The sequence below is a fragment of the Mobula hypostoma genome, chromosome 7 (assembly GCF_963921235.1).
Source record: "Mobula hypostoma chromosome 7, sMobHyp1.1, whole genome shotgun sequence".
NCBI classification, from domain to species: domain Eukaryota; kingdom Metazoa; phylum Chordata; class Chondrichthyes; order Myliobatiformes; family Myliobatidae; genus Mobula; species Mobula hypostoma.
In genome coordinates, this window is record NC_086103.1 from 77,866,032 (window position 1) to 77,887,295 (window position 21,264).

At 38.9% G+C, this 21,264-nt stretch overlaps 1 protein-coding gene across 4 annotated transcripts in view; it reads left to right on the forward strand.

The window, feature by feature from the left end:
• LOC134349403 (C-terminal-binding protein 1-like) overlaps window positions 1-21,264 on the forward strand; it is a 155,350-nt gene that overhangs the window by 87,198 nt on the left and 46,888 nt on the right. For all 4 annotated transcript variants that reach the window (XM_063053656.1, XM_063053657.1, XM_063053660.1 and 1 more), the window contains one exon: window positions 14,872-15,026. In XM_063053656.1, the coding sequence (XP_062909726.1) occupies window positions 14,872-15,026 (155 nt within the window). The remainder of the gene's footprint in view (window positions 1-14,871; window positions 15,027-21,264) is intronic.

The window sequence follows — 21,264 nt, forward strand, 5'->3', positions numbered from 1 at the left end:
CTCCTGTCTTCTCCTATCATTTTGCATCTCCCCCTCCCCCTCCAGCTTTCAAATCCCTTACTCACTCTTCCTTCAGTTAGTCCTGACGAAGGGTCTCGGCCTGAAACGTCGACTGCGCCTCTTCCTATAGATGCTGCTTGGCCTGCTGCGTTCACCAGCAACTTTGATGTATGTTGCTTGAATTTCCAGCATCTGCAGAATTCCTGTTGTTTTCGACTCATTAAGTTTCATTTCTGACATCATTTTCAACAAAGCTTCAAAAATATCTGCTCTAGTAACTGTGTCCTTCATAGGAATTAATTGAATAAACTCTTCAAAAATTTGAAAAGTTGAGGTTATTCCTCGCACAAACACTGCAAGTTGAGCAGTGTCTCTCAAGTCTGTGCTCTCATCAAGCGCAATTGAAAAAAAGTGCAATTCGTTGCAGGCATCCCTGAAACAACTTTTAACATCTGACGTTTCTTTAACTTGCTGTGTGATCGTTCTTGCTGACAGGCTGAAAGATGAAAATAAGGATTTCTTTTCAGGACAAACAATATCCACCACTGCCAGTAAACATTCTTTGACGAACTCTCCATTTGTAAAAGGCTTCATCTTTTCTGCAATACGTTTTGAGACTTTGTAGCTGGCACGGTTATTTCCTTCATTTTCACTGCTTTTCTTGGCAAAAAACGTTTGTTTTCCAAAACTTGCCTTCATTTGCTCAACTTCATCTTTCCTTGCTTGCCCAGTAAACTTGTTAAAATTTCCACTATGGCGGGTCTCGTAATGTCGCCTGATATTTTCCTTCTTCACAGCAACATTTTCTAGGCAAGTGAGAGAAACTGGTTTCCCAGCTTGCTCGATGAAGAAGTAATCAGTGTCCAAGTGTTTTGGAAATATTGGCACTCCGTGTCTACCTTCCTGACTTTTGCATTCATTGCCATTGGAATTTTTTTTCTTCGATTTCTTTTTTTCAAAAAGCGAGTTATTCAACAAGTATCGTAGCACATGTAAATACCTGGATACTAAGTGTGGATTTCTTGTTAAAACACAGTGACGCTGTTTCTGTTTACAAATGTGAACGATCCCATCTGAAAACCTGTGCGTGCACGGAGAGTATCTAATACATATTAATAAGGTAGTCTGCCTTCCCATCATTCGTGTACTGTATAACAGTGTTTGGTTTGGAACAAAACGGAACCTGGGGCCAGTGTAACAAGATGCCATGCATGTCCATCAGTGTGGTCGCGTGGAACACTCAGAATAAGGAAAAATCGCTCACAGGCCAGATAAGCATAGTATCTCAATATTTGCTCGTGGGCCGGATCTGGCCCGTGGGCTGGAGGTTGCCTACCCCTGGTCTAAACATTGTCAAATACCAAAGTATTCAGCGCATTTGCTGGCCGTAATTGGATTGCATGTGGAGTCCAACACAACCAAGACTCTCAACGATTATGTCTGGATCAGCAGTATTATATCAGTAAAAATATTTTTTGACAACCTCTGTGACCAGCATCGAGGAGATCACTAAAAGGCGATGCCTCAAGAAGTTGGAATCCATCAATAAGGACCATCATCACCCAGGTCATGCTTTCTTTCAATGTTGCCATCAAGGAGGAGATACGGGAGCCTGAAGACACACACTCAACCTTTCAGGAACAGCTTCTTCCCCTCTGCCATCAGAACAAAACGGAAACTGGGGCCAGTGTAACAAAACACCATATATGTCCATCGGATATCAGGATAAGGAAAAATCGTTCGTGGGCCGGATAAGCATAGTATCCTAATATTTGCTCTCGGGCCAGTCAAAATACCCTCACGGGCTGGATCTGGCCTGCGGGCCGTAGGTTGCCTACCCCTGTTCTAAGATATGTAAATTACTTTTAAGGGCTAATTCTCAAAGTTCTGAAGCATTTCTTGATAGCAGCTTGGTATTTTCTATTTTTGGAAAATTAAGGTAATATTCTGACCTATTTGTTGAAGGATTGTTTAAAAAATTCAATTGATTGTGAGCATGTACGATTGCAAAAAAAGTTTGTGAACCCTTTGTAAATACCTGGTTTTCTGCATTAATTAACTCATAAAATGTGGCTAGATCTTTATCTAAGTCACAATAATAGACAAACACAATCTGCCTAAACTAATAACACACAAACAATTGTACTTTTCATGTCTTTATTGAATACGTTTCTACCAAAAAGTTCAGCTTTTGTCACACGTATCCCCAGAACATTGTCCCAGAGTGCTGTGCAACATCCAGGTGGTCTTTTGCAAACTTGAGACATGCAGCAACTTTTTTGGAGAGCAGTGGTTTCCTCTGTGGTGTCCTTTCATGAACACCATTTTTGTTTAGTGTTTTTCTTTTAGTGGACACATGAACAGAGACTTTAGGATGTTCTAGAGATTTCTGCAGGTCATTTGCTGTTACGCTTGGGTTCTTTTTCACCTCCTTCAGCATTGCACATTGTGCTCTTGGTGTGATCTTTGCAGATTGCCCACTCCAAGGGAGAGTAGCAACAGTACTGAGTTTCCTCCATTTGTAGACAATTTCACTTACTGTCGATTGATGAACACTCAGGTCTTTAGAAGTGCTTTTTTAGCCTTTTCCACCTTCAAGCATCTTTACAATTCTTTGAAATTCCTCTGAAAGTTATTTTGACCGAGGCATGGTGCACATAAATAGATCTTTCTTGAGAAGAGCAGGCTCTGTCAGTAACCTGACTTTTTCTTTTTTTCATATAGGGCAGGGCACCTCTATAACCCACACCCCCAATCGCATTGATCTGTTCTGATGAAGGATCTCTGCCTGAAACGTCGACTGTTTACTTTTTTCCATAGATGCTGCCTGGCCTGCTGAGTTCCTCCAGCACTTCGTGTGTTTCATTGATTGGAACACCTGACTCTAAATAGCTTTTGTAGAAGGCATTACCCCAGAGGCTGTCATAGTTTTTTGAACTTGGACTGTAGTTGTTTAAATGGTGTACTTAGTATTGACGAGAAGAAATACAATTGTTAGTGTGCTATTAGTTTAGGCAGAATATGTTCATTATTGTGACATAGACAAAGATCAGACAATTTTGAGTAATTAATGCAGTAAACCAGGTAATTCCAAAGAGTTCACAAAAGTTTTTCTCACAACTATAGCTTTCAAGAGCTGCATCTTAAACAATGAAAGATCAGCTACTTTGAAGAAAGGTTGATTGAACAACTTCATTACCAAACCCCACCCATGCATCAGCTCCATTCCTCACCATGATTATTACCACCTGAAATATGCCAATCTGCTTGCCTCTTCCAGTGTTGATTGAAGTTGTGGGGCATTGTGCATGGTCGATTATCACAGGGTTTGAGTACTGTCAGTGAAAATGGTGGATTGTTGTTGGGGTTAGTGGAGGAAGAATAAGGATCTGTGCTGCATTTTAGTCTGGAAAATTTATGTTTACTTAACAATGGAGAGGTCACTTTGAATGTTGAGTGAGTTCCTCCTTACATTTGTGGTTTCCTGTCTGCAGTGAGATTTCATTTTAACTCTTGGAGGCTAGAATCTCCAGTTTGCTGTGAAAATAATGACAGACCTGTGTCTGAGCAATATTTTCCTCTGGCATATTTCCCAGTTTGCTTAACCCAGTAGAAGTTTCTGGAATACTGAAGTTGCTAAAAAGGTAATTGATATGCTTAATATTCTGCTTGTTTGTTTATTGGATCTATTTTTACACTCGAGGCTCTGCATTCAAAGAGTCAGCCTTACTCGACTTTTTTTCCTGCTAGGGTTGCACTTGTGTTGCTGAATCTTTGTTACTTTAAAGTACAAATTTAAAGATTGTTGTGGATTTTCAGGAACATTTTTTATATGGATTCATTTGCTTCCTGATTCAACTCCTAAATGGCTCAGGGAAATCAAGCTTGAGGACAGAACCCAGTAATTTCAATATTTCTATCTTGTATCCTTTAATTATTTTAAGTTCTTCATTAGAACAACCTGTAATCTTACAAGATGAGACCATCTGTCAGATTTCTAAAAACTGCCCACATATTTTATTTTTAAGCCCAGCCATCATTCTGGTGAATATAAGCTGCACATCCTCTAGTTTTATGAGGCCATGTCCAAAACTGATTGTGCTGCTCCAGGTTTCACCCAAATAAGGTTTAATAACTGAAGCATCACTTTATCAAGTTTAGTAGTTCGTTCATGCATATACCTAAATCTCTTCCACACAACTTTGCACCATTGAATGAATTGAGATTGTACATGTGACAACCAATGTACAGTGATTAGCTTATCTTGCAAACTGTTCATACAATTCAATTCATTACAGTGCATTGAGGTCATACAAGCTAAAACAATAACAATGTAGAATAAAGTGTAATGGCTACCAATAAGGTGCAAGTTCATTACTAAGCAGATTGTGATCCATTTTATCATACTAAGGAACCATTCAGTAGTTTTAAAACAGTAGCTAGAAGCTGTTTTGAGCCTAGTTGTACATGCTTTCTGGCTTTTGTGTCTTTTTAATGGGAGGGGTGAGAAGAGAATGTCCACGGTGGGTTGGTTCTTTGACTGTGTTGGCTGCTTTACCGAGATAGTGAGAAATGTAGACTGAGTTTATGGAGGGGAAAGTGGTTACTGTGATGTGCGGAGGTCTGTCCACAACTTCCTGCAGTTTTTTTGTGATCACATGTAGAGCAGTTGCCATATCAAGCCATTTTGTATCCAGGTAAGAAGCTATGACTCTGATACCCACAACATCATACCTGCCAATCTCCAGCTATGCTACAAGAACATCTACCTTATTTTGTATACTATATGCATTCAAATATAACACCTTGTCCTCTATTTGTCACCCTTTTTAATTTTGCCCCCAGTTATACTGCAGCCCATCCCACTGACTACTATTTTGCTCTATGATCTGCCTGTCTTTCTTGATAGTCTCATTATACACTACCTCTGCTTGTAAATCAACAACCCTATCCTCAGCCCTATCACTCTGGTTCCCAGCCCCTGCCAAATCACTTGTTCTTTTGTTTAGATGACATTAAGGAAAAGAAGAAAAGATTGTTGCCAAGGCAATATGTTGTGGTTGACCTTGCACTCCCCCCCCCCACTCCCCCATTGAGCTTTGTCCACATTGTCATCCTGTGTACCTTTGTGTGGGTGCCAAGGAATCAGATACAATGTACTTCTGAACTTGTCATCTGAGGTTGCTAGTCAATAATAGAAGTGCCAATATGGCCCCTTTTTTTAGAATTTTTTTTGCGGGCCCACAAATAAGTAAATTTATTGAATCTGATAGCTTAAGCTAATTGCAAAATAGCTGAGAAAGAACAGTTTATAGAGTATCAGATATTCTGAAAGCATCACCAAACCACAGAAATCAATAGCAAAATTACCAAAGACTGGCAAGACATTTGTTCCCTGCTGCAGCTACCTGAACCTGGTCCTATAGACTCTGTAATAATATTGTCACATTTAATAGTTCTGAGAGTGAACCTATATTTTGCAGTGGTATAAAAAATGAAAAGGTTTACTTATGCTGTGGGTATTGAGAGTGGTGTCATCTAAATTTCTGTGAATAACAGCATCTTCTTCAGCACATCTGAACTGTAGCACCTTGGAATCAATAGGGTGGTGGTATGGAGTAAAGAACAGAACCCTGTTGATTCCAAGGCTTCCATAGCCATTTGAGATTCAGCAATGATACTATATATTGGTAACTGAGATACTCAAATTCTTCATTGCTTCCATCAATAGAATGAAAATCCTTTTTGTTTCTATTCCAAGGTACAAATGACATACATAGCTGGTAATTGTTTATGAAATTCTGCCTTGGGTGAAATGTGCCATTCTGGGGAGGGAGGGTGGATGGTAGGCTTAGTGATTAGCCCAGTCTGCTATTTTCTTGGCATTGTTCTGTTATGTGGATTGGAAACCCTTCCCCCATTCTAAGAACTTTCTGCAGGATCATCATCGAGAATGTCCTATCTAGCTGCATCATTCTGTGGTACGCAAGCTGCAAGTTGTTGGACTGCTGGACCCTACAGAGTATAGTGAAAGCAGCTGAGAGGATCACCAGATTATCAATCCCCGCCCCCCCCGCCCCCCCCCCACCCATTTGTGACATTTACCAGGAATGTTACGTACAAAGGTCCTGTAGCATTGTGGAGGTCCCTCCCACCCATCCCGCTCCTACTGCCATCTGACCCACTCCTGTCAGGAAGAAGGTACAGGAGTATCAGAATTTAGGACTACCAGACTAGGTAACAGCTACTTCCCTCAGGTTGTGAAACTAATGAATACCCTTTGTCCTGAGTTTTGGGAAATGTATGATAATATATTTTGGTAAAAGAAACAATAGTGTGGACTATTAACTAGTTAGGGAGAAAATTCAAACATCAGAGGTACAAAGGGACTTTGGAGTCCTTGTGCAAGGCTTCCAGAAGGTTAATTTACAGGTCGAGTCTGTGGTAAAGAAGACAAATGCAATATGAGCACTTAATTCAAGAGGAATAGAATATAAAAGCAAAGAGATAATGCTTGGGCTTTATAAGACACTAGTCAGGCTGCACTTGGAGCATTGTCAATAGTTTTGGGCCCCATTTCTCAGAAAGGGTGTGCTGTCATTGGAGAGAGTCCAGAGGAAGTTCACAAGGATGTTTCCGGGGATGAAAGGGTTAACATATGAGGAGCATTTGGCAGCTTTGGGCCTGTACTCATTGGAATTTAGAAGGATGCAGGGGGATCTCATTGAAACCTACCGAATGTTGAAAGGACTAGATGGGGTGGATGTGGAGAGGATGCTTCTTATGTTGGGGGTATCCAGAACTAGAGGGCACAGCCCCTCAAAATTGAGAGGTGACCTTTTAGAGCAGAGGCAAGGCGTAATTTTTTTAGCTGGAGAGTAGTGAATCTATGGAATGCTCTGCTTGAGACTGCGGTGGAGGCCAAATTCGTGGGCATATTTAAGGCAGAAGTTGATAGTTTCCTGATTGGTCAGGGCATATGGCAAGAAGGCAGGTGTATGGGGTTGAGTGGGATCTGGGATCAGCCATGTTGGAACGGCAGAGCACCCTTGATAGACTGAATGGCCTAATTCAGCTCCTGTGTCTTATGGTCATTAGGACAGCGAGCCTGTTTACTGTATACCTGTGCTGCACACACATGCAATTCCAGTTATTAATGTATTTGTGGTCATGTTCAATGTAATGTGTGTGATTTGTGGGTACAGCATGGTCAGAAGAACATTGTTTCTTTCGATTGAACAGTTGCCAAAAAAGGTTTGTCAACCCTTTTCAATTACCTGGTTTTCTGCATTAATTACTAATAAAATGTGATCTGATATTCATCAGAATCACAATAATAGACAAACACAGTATGCCTAACTTAATAACACACAAGCAATTGTACTTTTCATGTCTTCATTGAATGCATTGTTTAATCACTCACAGTCCAGGCTGGAAAAAGTATTTAATAACAATACCCTTGTATTTAATAACAAGTTGAACCTCCTTTAGCAGCAATAACCTCCACCAAACATTTCTTGTAGCTGCTGAACATACTTTCACAATAGCAAGGAGGAATTTTTGACCATTCCTCCATATAAAACTGTTAGTTTATCAATATTCCTGAGATACCTTGCATGAACAGCCACCTTCAGGTCATGCCACAGCATCTCAATTGAGTTAAGGTCTGGACTTTGACTTGGGCATTCCAAAACACAAATTTTCTTCTTTCTAAACCACTCTGCTGTTGATTTACTTTTGTCTTTCGGATCAGTGTCTTGTTGCATCATCCAACTTCTATTAAGTTTCAGGTGATGGACTGCTACCCTGACATTCACTTATAAAAAGTCTTGATACAATTTTGAATTCATTGTTCCCTCAACAATTGTAAGCTGTCCAGGTCCTGAGGCATCAAAGCAGCACCAAACCATGATGCTCCTTCCACCATGCTTCCAGTTGCCATGAGGTTTTGGTGTTGGTGTGCAGTACCCTTTCACCTCCAAACATAGTGGTGTGCTTTTTTTTTGGAGAGCAGTGGTTTCCTCCTTGGTGTTGTTCCATGAACACCATTCTTATTCAGTGTTTTTCTTATAATGGACACATGAACAGAGAGTACAGCAAGTCCTAGAGATTTTTGCAGATCTTTTGTTGTTACCCTTGGGTTATTTTTCACCTCCCTCAGCATTGCACATTGTGATCTTTGCAGGACGCCAACTCCTAGCAACAGTACTGAGTTTCCTCCATTTGTAGACAATTTTTCTTACCGTGGACAGATGAACACTCAGATCTTTAGAAATGCTTTTGTAACCCCTTACAGCTTCATGCATCTCTGCAATTCTTCTAAGTTCCTCTGAATATTGTTTTGATTGAGGCATGGTGCACATAAACAGATCTTTCTAGAGAAGAGCAGACTCTGTCAGTAACCTGACTCTGTGTGACTTTTATAGGGCAGGGCACCTCTACAGCCCACAACTGGAATTTCAAAATATTGGAACACCTGACTCCAAATAGCTTTTGTAGAAGGCATTACCCCAGAGGTTCACATACCTTTTTTGAACCTAGACTGTGATTGTTTAAATGATGCTCTTCATTTTGTTTGTGTGTTGAGTTTAGGCAGATTGTGTTTTGGCTATTTTTCTGACTTGGATGAAGATCAGAATGCATTTTGAGTAATTAATGCAGAAAACCAAGTAATTGCAAAGAGCTCACAAACTTTTTCTTGCAACTGTATATATGCACAGTCCGATGAAAATAAAAACCATAAGACATTTGGCAGAATGGCCTAATTCTGTTCCTTCCAGTCTGCTTGGTCATTCCACCATTGCTGATTTATTATCCCACCCAAATCAATTCTCCTGCCTTTTGCCCATAATCTTTGATGCTCTGGCTAATCAGGAACTCATCAGCATCTGCTTTAAATATATTCAGTGACTTGGCCTCCACAACCATCTGTGGCAATGAATTCTACTGATACACCAGCCTCTGGTTTGAAATTGCTTTCCTCATTTGTTTTTGTTTTTATTTGATGCACACAGTTAATGGGTAGATTCACTTAACAGTAACTGGAGTGTATTCCATTTATTGATCTGCAAAACTTTAATAAAAAATCATTATTTCCATGTTTTTCAGTTTACTTGTCCTATTTAAACACTGCTTTCTTGATGACTAATGATGCTGATTTGTTGCGTTATATTTGCGAATCATGTTTGTCCCTTTGTGGTGTGTCTTTGATACAGCAGATTTCACTCTAAGGTAGTCCTCTGTAATTTCTTTCTTCAGCCAGCCATGAGCGACCAACAAGTTGCTTTTGGGGAGCCTATCACAGATTTCCCTTCATGATTTTCTCTGTTCCTGATAGCCATCCTCTCACCCTCACCGTATCCTATATCTGCATTTCTGACTTAATTGTAACAAGAAAATCATTTATCTACATAAACTAAAGGTAGTGAAGTTATTATGCTGGAAGCCCTCAGCACTGTTTGTGGCAGAAGTCAAAGCAGAGCTTGAGAGCTCCGTGCGGTTCTACGTACTGAATTGTGGGATTAAAATGATTGCAGAGGAAATCTGAGAATGTTACCGGTGAATGAAAAAAATGAGGTGAGGAACGATTGGATAACCTAGAGTTGTGATCTTTGAAGCAGTAAAGGTGGAGGGAAGATGTAATTTAGGTAAAATCAAGCAGGTAGGAAAGAGCTGCTTCTCAGCAAAGGAGTCAAATACCAGGAATATACATTTAAAACAAATTGGTAAAAAAATGGTGAGATTTAACAGGGAAAAAAAACAAAAGCTGGAGCTTGCCTATGAAAGGGTGATAAAGGCTGAAACCCTCATCACATTAAATACAACTGAGATATGTTCTTGAAGGAACAGGGTTGCACACCTGGAGCTGGACAGGTGAATTGGACTGAACGGTGATGTTCTGTCACATAAATTTCCTGTGTTTTTTACATGAATGTTGCTTGATTTACTGAGTATTTTAAATGTTGGATTTTATTCAGGAGCATAGAGAAAGGCAAGAAATGAGAACATTTGGGAATGGGTCTGGGGGTATATTAGCTGCCTGACAGGGCAAATTAGTAGGTAGAAAATGGCAATGGACTCCAATTGAGACCAAGTTTTTGAGCTCAGTGCATTTGTTGTAAAACAAGAGTGAAAAACACGAGTAGAGCATTTTAAGAAAACAGCTTGCAATCTTAATTAGATTTGCAATTGAGATTTCAAATTCATATTAAGTGTACATTGAAACGTAAAATGCGTCGTTTGTGTTGCTGACACAACCTGAGGATGTACTAGGGGCAGCCCACAAGTATCACCACACATTCTAGCACCAACATATCACGCCCACATGTTCAGCAGAACTGCAGATCCAACAGCACTTTATGTATAGTCCAGCCGGGTATAACAATGAATATCTAAACGCTTCTATAGCCATGCAAGTCTTTCTGCCTTGATATAGCGGCCGATGCATGAAAATGATAGTTTAGAAGATCACCCAAAGCATTCTTCAGGAGGATGGATCTGCAGAAAACATTTAGTCCAAATGCTGTACCTTACCAAGTACTGAAGACCTATGCTAATCAATGGGCTAGAACATTTACGGACATCTTCCACCTCTTGCTTTGGCATTCTGGGGTACTCACCTGGTTCACTCACTCATACTGGAGAACCTAGTAAATGCCTCTATGTCTATCATCCAGGAGCGCTTGCACCAACCGTGATGAAGTGCTTTGAGAGATTGGTTAAATCAACTCCGGCCTGACGAGTGACCTGGATCTGCTTCATTTTGCCTATCATCACAACAGCTCAACAGCAGATGCCATTTCATTGACTCTTCAATCAGTTCTGCAACATCTGGACAATGAAGATGCTTTTACTTTGTCATCATTATTCATGGAAAAGAAGCCATTTCTACTCGCTGGCTCTGATTCTAACCATTTGGTTCCTGGAATTTTAGATATCAGAGTTAACAGAGCACCCATCATTTAAAGGTGTCATGTCTGTGATGTTGTTTAACTTTCTAGTATATTTTTAAAACTAAGTACACTGAATTGATAGTAGTTATTTTCCTACAAATGCAAAGATAAATTTTTTTTAGAACTCAAGACATGCGTCCTTCGGTGTGAGGTTGTGATTGATAATGTCTCAGGCTGATGATACTTACGGGCACACTCAAAGTTCAAAGTAAATTTATTATCAAAGTACATGTATGTCACCATATACAACCCTGAGATTCATTTTCTTGCAGGCATACACAATATGTTCATAATGGAATCAAAGAAAGACTGCACCAACTCGGGCAGTCAACCTGTGTGCAAAAGACAGTAAAGTGTACAAATAGAAAAAGAAGTAATAATTAATAAATGAGTAAATAAATAAATAAGCAAGCAGTAAAATGGAGAACGTGAGATGGAGTCCTTGAAAGTGAGTCCACAGGTTGTCAGAACATTTCAATGATGGGGCAAGTGAAGTTATCCACTTTGGTTCAAGGGCATGTTGGTTGAGTGGTAATAACTGTTCCTGAACCAAGTAATGATAGTCCTGAGGCTCCTGTACATTCTTCAGCAAGAAGAGAGTATGACCTGGGTGGTGGGTGGCCTCTGCTGGATGCTGTTTTCTTGTGACACTTCGTGATGATGTGCTCATTGGTGGGGAGGGGTTTACCGGCGATGGATTGTGCCATATCCATTCCTTTTGTAGGAGTTTCCATTCAAGGTAATTTGTGTTTTCATACCAGGCTGTGATGCAACTAGCTGATATACTGTCCACTACACATCTATAGAAGTTTGTCAAAGTGGTATCATGCTGAATCTTTGAAAACCCTTAAGGAAATGGAGGTGCTGCCATGTTTTCTTCATAATAGCACTTGCATGCTGGGCCAAGGGCAGGTCCTTCAAAATGATTAACACAGAGGAACTTAAAGTTACAGACCCTCTCCATCTCTGATCCTCCAAAGAGCACTGCCTCCATGGACCTCTGACTTCAGGAGGAGGAAACCAATGAGCAGCTCTTTGGTCTTCTAGGCTATCAGTAAGAGGTTATTGGTATGGTGTAACTCAGCCAGACTTTCAAACTCTCTCCTTTATGCCAGTGGTCCCTAACCACTGGGCCGCAAAGCATGTGCTTCTGGGCTGTGAGGAAACGACTTGAGTCAGCTGCACCTTTCCTCATTCCCTGTCACACACTGTTAAACTTGAACATAAGGTTGCCAACTGTCCCATATTAGCCGGGACATCCTGTATATTGGGCTAAATTGGTTTGTCCCATATGGGACTGCCCTTGTCCCTATTTCCCCCGCTAAGGTAGAGCGTTCCTGTGAAACCTTTCATGCCAAAATGGCATGAAGAGAAGAAGCAATTACCATTAATTTATATGGGAAAAATTTCTGAGCATTCTCAGACAAAAAATTACCTAACAAATCATACAAATAACACATAAAACTAAAAATAAATAACACTAACATATAGTGAAAGCAGGAATGATATGATAAATACACAGCCTATATAAAGTAGAAATAATGTATGTACAGTGTAGTTGGGAAGATGAAGGCAAAACCGATTTGTGGAAAAAAAAAGACATATACACGCATGTGCACGTCACGCATGCGCACACAGGTGCCCGCGCAAGGCTTCATGGTCATGGTAGTCCTTTTGGGGTAAAGTGTCCTGGGATTTGACTGCTACTTTTGTCCCTTATTTGGGAGTGAGAAAGTTGGCAACCCTAACTGTAAAAGACATGTTCAGGTGAGTTTAATCCTACTTGAACACCCACCCCAGTCGGCCGGTCCGCAAGAATATTGTCAGCATTAAACCAGTCTGCGGTGCAAAAAAGGTTGGGGGCTTCTGCTTTATGCTGATTTGTCACTACCTTTTGATTCGGCTTACAGCAGTGGTATCATCAGTAAACGCAAATATGGCCTTGGAGCTGTGCTTAGCCACACAGTCATAAATATAAAACGAGTAGAACGGGGGCTAAGTACACAATCTTGTGGTGCACCTGTTCTGATGAGGATAGTGGAGGAGATGTTGCCAATCTGAACTGACTGGGGTCTGCAAGTGAGGAAATTCAGGATCCAATTGCACGAGGGGGTATTGAGGCCAAGGTTTTGGAGCTTATTGATTAGTTTTGAGGGGATAATGGTATTCACCGCTGAGCTGTAGTTGATGAAGAGCATCATAATGTATACATCTTTGCTCTCCAGATATTCCATGGTTGAGTGAAGAGCCAATAAGATAGCATCTGCTGTGGACCTGTTGTGTCAGTTGGCAAATTATAGTAGATCCAAGTTGTTCCTCAGGCAGGAGTTGACATGTTTCATTACCCATTTCTCAAAACACTTCAGTATTGGGTGTAAGTGCTACTGGACAATGGTCATTCAGGCAGGTTACAACACTGAGCTAAATAATTGATTGTACATTGTTAAATATTTATTTATATAAATAAATAAATAAATAAAATCTACTGGGGTTGGATCAGAAGTTTAATGTGTCAGGAGTCTGGTATAAAGTATTTGACCTGTTGATTATTTTTAAATATCTGGTAATGATCTTTGGCTCTTTGTGCAATACTGGGAATCTCCTCAGTATATTTGGCTTTTGTGTAGCCTCCCAATTAATTGGCTTCTTCATGGAACAACTAATGGGTGAAGAAATATGTGGTTTGTTAGGAAAATTTTGCTTTCACTTTCCTAGTTGAATTTGTTCACTCTGTCAAAGCATTGATGCAAAATATCGAGTTGGATTTAACAGATAATTGGGTAGTGGATGCTTTTGGGAATCCTTTTTAATTCTTTGCAAAATTAAAGATATTGACTTACCAGCAGGAGGATTTGTGAGTGTTCTGAGATAGGAACACTTGTTGAGACACACATTCTTTGCATCAGAGTAGGTAAATAACAAGTCAATTGCATCCAGTTTTAGAGGCATTTTTTTCAGGGAGGCCAGTGCAGCGTCCTTAATGGGAACTAATTAATTCCATTGACTGCAAAATGCCAGATTATGTTCTGTCTTTACCAGTGGATCTAAAGGGGAAAATGTCCATTCTTAAAACAGAAGCAGGTACTAAACATTGTTACAAGGAAAATATGCATTTATAATAAGGGAAAACATGTATTTATATCCATGGCTGCTTCCAACCTTAGAATCTCCCAAAATTGTTTGCAGCCAATTTGGTTTTGTATAACGTTTCTGATAAAAGTACAGTTGCCAATTTTTGCATAGCAAGGTTGTATGACCAGGAATAAGGTAATCAAATTATCTGTTTTACCGTTGCGGGTTGAGATATAAACTGGCTTGATCATTAGGGAGAATAGTTCTTCTCTCCAAATGCCCTCTACAAGAGAAGAAGAATCTCATCCAAACCATGGAATGTCCAGCAGCAATCTTCCTGAGGTAATCCCATAAGATTTTGGAGTTCTGAGATGGCTAACTTGCCCAATGTGGGAACCAGAGGCTTTCCTGCAGATTGAGCAGAAGGTAGCTAAATTGGTGCATGGTTGGGTAATTTGAGCTGATGTGCTCCTTCTGTTGCTTGTTTGGGGCTTCTGTGTATGCCCAATTCATGGTCTCAGTTCTCAATACCTTCCCAAAACCTCTTCCTCCATTTTTGGATTGTCATTGCCCAGAGATTCCAATTAGTCAGAGGGGATGTTGCACTCCAGGGAGTTTTTGATTCTTGAATGTAGGGCAGGATGATTTATCAAATGATCTGGATTGTGATTTGATCTCTCATCTATGACTGAAGCTAGGAATGGTATTACTCTGTCATAGTGGCAATTTGAATAGCCATTTCAGAAGTGAAAGAACCATTGAGTGGGTGCAGAGCTTCTTCTGGTCTGTTAATCATCTATTCTTATGATTTGCTATTTTCATTGTCTGTGTTTCACTTTATTTCCAGGCATTCGTCCTCCCATTTTAAATGGCCCAATGCACCCACGCCCATTAGTGGCACTTTTGGATGGCCGGGATTGCACTGTAGAGATGCCAGTCCTGAAAGATGTTGCGACAGTGGCCTTCTGTGATGCACAGTCTACTCAGGAGATACATGAGAAGGTAGGAACGTTCTGATAATCATTAGATACCTGACTTCCTGTTCATTTACTCCTTAATTGCCTAGGTTGGAGAATAAAATGCTTGTCTAATTAAAGACACAAGCACTGAGAATGTTTACAAAATGAAACAAAGATACAGATGTTCTTTGGTTAATTGGGGATCATATTCCATAAAGAAGTATTAATGAATTCCATAGGGAGTCCCTGTGAATAGGTATTTACATGTTTTATATATATTTCTCTTGAGGGAGTTTATCTAGAATGATCTTTTTAAAATGTGGCGGTATATTAATTGACATACAGCTGAGTATTTCTATGCTAGTACTTTTGGGAGATGTGGTGCTACTTCTTTTGAACAACCATCTGAAATGTTGTTTTTTAGTAGTCTTAAAGACAAGGTTCCTTGTTGGCTGATAGATTGTTATGAAAGAATAAAATGTAATTGCATTCTCAGTTGTGTTTGGGTGGTTCCCAACAGAATTGGAAGGAACAGGACTTTAGTGGCCTCTGCTGCTAACCACAATTTACTGCATAGATATTGTAAGAGACCAATATTGAATGTAATCTTTCCTTTCCCTACATAATCCTCTTTATTCTTTGTCAGAGGGTGCTCATTGGTAAAGTCAATGAATGAGCACTTCGTGAAAGATTGTTTATTAGTGGTTTTCTTTCTGTGGTACTTTATAGGAAAGGGAAGGGAGATAATGTAAATACAAGACTCATATCAGCTGTCATAATGACAGAGGCCGGAGAGCCATGCTGACAGCCGATGGGGTAACATCTTTTTGAACTTGCTCCTACCTTATCTATCTCTTTGTTTCCTACCAGTTTTTTTTGAAACCTAATTATAAATCTCAATATTGCTCTATTATGTCTATGAGAAAGACTAAAGCCTCTGCAAAAGAAAAAGATGATTCCCCAACCACTTTGGAATCAATTGGAGATTTCCTTAAAAAGCAAAGAACAGAACTCTGAGGAATTTCAACATCTTAACGTCAAGTTGGACACCATTCAACAATCTCTAATCGAACATGAAAAGCAAATTAAGGAGAATAAAGAAACTTTATCGATACTGGAAGTGGACTTAGAAGACATGAGTAAGCTCTGCAAAAAATTATCATTATCTAATGAAAAATTGACAAAGAAGATTACCAACCTGGAAAGCAGAAACAGAAGGAACAACCTACGTATTCTGGGTCTTGAAGAATTAATTCAAGGTGCCCGCCCCACGGAGTTCTTTGCAAGCTTTCTGAAGCAGTTATTCCCTGATTTATTGCCGTCTGTGCCTAAATTGGACCACACCCACTGGACCCCTAAACCAAAGTCCGGAGTGCGACCTAGGTCGGTTATTTTATGTTTTCATGAATTTCATACTAAGGAGCTTTTATTCCGTCATACCTGTCGAGTAGGCATGATCGATTACAACAGGAAGATGATCAGATTTGTGGAAGATTATACACCGGAGGTTATGGCTGAATGTGCTAAGTATAAAGAGGTCATGTCGCTGCTTTATAACAAAGGGTTTAAGCCCTCCCTTCACTTCCCCACACGTCTTAGAATCGTTCGGCAAGATGGTGTGCAGAAATGGCTGGGATCGGTTGAACACGCACAGAAGTTTTGAAAACAGAAGATTAATTGCGTTATATCTCTTACAAGAGCAATTATTCTTTTAATGTTGGATAGAATAAGGTTTTAATAAACTTACATTTTGACCATTTATATATCTTGTTTTTTGATATTTTCCTTGATATTTTTTACTACTTTATTCTTTTTTTGAGGTTTTTCTATATTTTTTTTGAAATGGTTAAAATGAATCCTTTTATGTTTTGGATTTTTGATCTAATTTTTTTTTTGTCAGTTTTATCTTGGGTAGGAACATAATAACCTTGAATGATTGGAGTTTTGCCAGCAAGATTTCTGTGGGAGGGTTGTCTTTAGGGTTTAGCATGCCGACTGTCCTTTGGCCAGCTTTTTGACTTTGGGAGGGGGAGGGGGTGGGGTCTCTTTTTTTTTCTCTGGAAGCTGGGTTGGGCTACCATCCAAATTTTCTGTTTGAGTACCTTATTTTATGGTTCGTTCTCTGGTTCAAATAATTTATGTCAGATGTTTTAACTCTTCTGTTGATTAGCATTTAAAATGGATCGAAATATTTACTTAATTTTAATGTGAAAGGGTTAAATCATCCTGTGAACCGGAATAAGATTTTTGCTAATGTTAAAAAGTTAAGGGCCCCCATTATTTTTCTACAAGAAACGCATGTATGTAGATGACCCAGGATTTTTTGAGCGTTTCCTTTCATTCCTGCCAGATTTGAATCTTTATTCTTTAGTGATGGAAGGTGATTTTAATTGTTGTCTAGACCCAGTATTAGATCATTCTTCTCTTAAATCAGCCACACTAATAAATCAGCTTTATTTATTCAATCCTTTCTAACAAGATGTGATACTGTTGATGCCTGGCATTTTTTTTCATTCAGCAGAAAGGGAATATTCATCCTTCTCTCATGTCCATTATTCCTATACCAGGATTGATTATTTTTTTTATTGATAGTCAAATGATTCCAGTTTGATCCATTGAATATAAAGAAATAGCTGTATCCGACCATTCTCCTATATTTTTATCTTTAAATCTTGATAGTTTCATTCATATGAACAGTTCCTGGCGTTTTAATTTAACTTTGTTATCTGATAAGGACTTTCTAAAATTTCTGGAGAATCAAATTACTCTTCTTTTTTGAAGAAAATGCGTTAGAAGAGACTTCTAGTCTTATCATTTGGGACGCTTTTAAGGCATGTATTGGAGGACAAATTATCTCCTATACTGCATATATTAAGAAAAAAGCTAATAAAGAGAGAACTGATTTAGTTAATCAATTAAAACAATTAGACCAGAAATATGCTTTGGCTCCAGACCCTGAACTATACAAAAGACATATTGAAATTAAAACTAAATATGACCTTATAATGTAACCAATTGAAAGTCAACTTTTAAAAGATAGAAGCCATATACATGGAGAAAAAACGGGTGAACTATTGGCTAGTCAATTGAAGACCTTTATAGCTAAACAACAAATTAAAGAAATTCGCAAAACCAGTGGTGATACGACAACTGACCATTTTGAAATAAATGACACTTTTAGAGAATTTTATTCTAAACTGTATAGTTCTGATTTTGTTAAAGATAATACTGCAATGAACAATTTTTTAGACCAATTAAATATTCCTGGACTTTTGGTTGCTAATCGAAAGCAGTTGGATCAACTTATTTCTCAGGAGGAAATCACTGAGGCTGTACATTCATTGCATTCTGGGAAATCTCCAGGACCTGATGGATTCTCTGGAGAATTTTATAAGGCTTTTTCTTCATTGCTTATACCTTATTTATGTTCTACCCTTACTAATTCCTTCAAGGTGGGTAGGTTGCCACAGTTTTTATGAAGCTTCCATTTCACTTATTCTTAAAAAATATAAGAATCCCACTGAGTGCTCTTCATATATATAGACCAATCTCTTTACTCAATGTTGATGCTAAGATCCTATCTAAAGTTTTGGCCCGTAGACTTGAAAATATTACACCTTCTGTAATATCTGATGATCAGACAGGATTTATTAAAAATCAATATTCCCATTTTAATATATGGCAATTGTTAAATGTTGTGCATTCTCCATCCAAGGAAATATCAGAATGTGTGATTTCTCTGGATGCGGAGAAGGCTTTTGACCGAGTTGAATGGAATTACATATTTAAAACCTTGAAAAAATTTAATTTTGGGCCCAATTTTATTCATTGGATTAAATTACTTATCTCCCTCCGCTCGGGTCCTTACTAACTTTCAAAATTCTAAACCAATTAAGCTCCAACGTGGAACCAGACAAGGATGTCTGTTGAGTCCTTTGCTTTTTGATTTGGTATTAGAACGTTTAGCAATTGCCTTTCGAAAGTCTAACGATATCACTGGTATCTTAAGGAAAGGTACTATTCATAAAGCCTCGCTTTATGCTGATGACTGATTGCTTTTTATATCTAATGTTACAACTTCTTTACCCTCTATGTTTCTTTTACTGACTAATTTTAGTCAGTTTTCAGGGTATAAATTGAATTTACATAAGAGTGAATTGTTTCCTGTAAATAATTTGATAGCAACCAATATTAACCTTCCTTTTAAAATTGTAAGAAAACAATTTACATATTTGGGTGTAACAATCACTAAGAATTATGAAGATCTATTCAAAGAAAATTTTCTAACCTTAATGAATTATGTGAAAAAGACACTTTCTAATTGGTTGCCTCTCTCTTTATCATTGATTGGTTGAATTAATTCTATTAAAATGAATATTTTAGGGCCGGCTGGTGGTGCAACGACATCGGCGCCGGACCTGGGAGTGGAGGTTCCGCTCCTGAGTACACTTTCCATCCGTGCCGGGTTGAGTGTCGAGATCGCAACTTGACCTCGTAAAATAAAGGGAAAATACTGTGAAAATGTCTGTGTGAGGAGTGGTGCACCACAGTCTCTCTCTCTCGCTCTGCGACTTGTAAAAGCCATGAAAAAGACATCATCACGGATGCACGTACATAGGCACACTCCAAAAAAAGAACATTTTACCTAAATTTATATACCCTTTTCAAGCCGTACCTGTTTTTATTCTGAAGTCTTTTTTTGATTCTTTCGATTCGATTCTTTCTTCCTATATATGGAAGAATAGAAAATCCTGGTTAAATAAAACCCACCTTCAAAAAATTAAAAAGAATGGAGGCTTTGCTGTACCCAATTTTAGATTATATTATTGGGCAATTAACATACGAAATCTTGCGTTCTGGTTATATTATATTAATCGTGAGGATTGTCCAATATGGGTCTTTTTAGAAGCCAACTTTGTTATGAAATTTTGTATTATTTCTCTTGTTGGATCCTCTCTTCCTTTATCTTTAAATAAATTAACTGACAGTTTGGTGGTTAAACACACTTTGAGGATCTGGCTACAGTTTAGAAAACATTTCGGTTTACTGAGATTTTCCCTTTCTAGTCTTTATTTTTTCTAATTTTTTTTAAACCATCTATGACTGATCTTTTATTAGAGAATGGGATAGACTAGGCATTAAGTGATTTCAGGATCTGTTTGTTGGAGGGATCCTTTCTTCTTTTGAGCAGCTCTCAGTGAAATATAACCTACCAAATACCCACTTTTTTCGATATCTACAGATTAGAGATTTTTTTAAGATCTAAGCTACATACAGGTGTCCCCCGCTTTCTGAACGTTCTCTTTACGAAATTTTGCTTTCATGAAAGGCCTACATTAGTACCTGTTTTCGTTAACTGAAAGAGGATTTTCGCTTTTAGGAAAAAGGCACTCGCTTTAAACTTGTGTTTACCCCGAGAAAGACTACCATGACCGTGAAGCCTTGCGCAGGCAGGTGTGTGCGGATGCGTGATGTGCGAATGCATGACGTGCACATGCGTGTACGTGCTGATTTTTTTTCGACAAATTGATTTTGGCTCAAACTTCCCGATTCTGTTAAGTGAAACTATACTGTACGTACATTATTTCTACTTTATATAGGCTGTGTATTTATCGTATCATTCCTGCTTTTACTATATGTTAGTGTTATTTTAGGTTTTATGTGCTATTTGGTATGATTTGGTAGGTTATTTTTTGGGTCTGGGAATGCTCAAAAAATTTTCCCATATAAATTAATGGTAATTGCTTCTTCGCTTTACGACATTTTGGCTTACGAATGGTTTCATACGAATGCTCTACATTGGATAGCGGGGGAAACCTGTATATTTCCTAACAGCCCGGATAAGAACATAATAGATGTAATTTTTAATTTGAAACCTTTTGATAGTGGCACAATATCTTATATTTATGGTCTGTTGTTGGGACTGAGAATGGCTCCTTTAGACAAAATTAAAAAAGATTGGAGAAAGGATTTATAGACGCAAACAACAGGAACTCTGCAGATGCTGGAAATTCAAGCAACACACATCAAAGTTGCTGGTGAACGCAGCAGGCCAGGCAGCATCTCTAGGAGGAGGTACAGTCGATGTTTCAGGCTGTGACCCTCTCAGCCTGAAACGTCGACTGTACCTCTTCCTAGAGATGCTGCCTGGCCTGCTGCGTTCACCAGCAACTTTGATGTGTGCTGCAAAGGATTTATAGACTTCATTATCTGATGAGACCTGGAGGGCTATTTTCAAAATGGTTAATTCTTCATCATTATGTGCTCGTCATTCCCTCCTA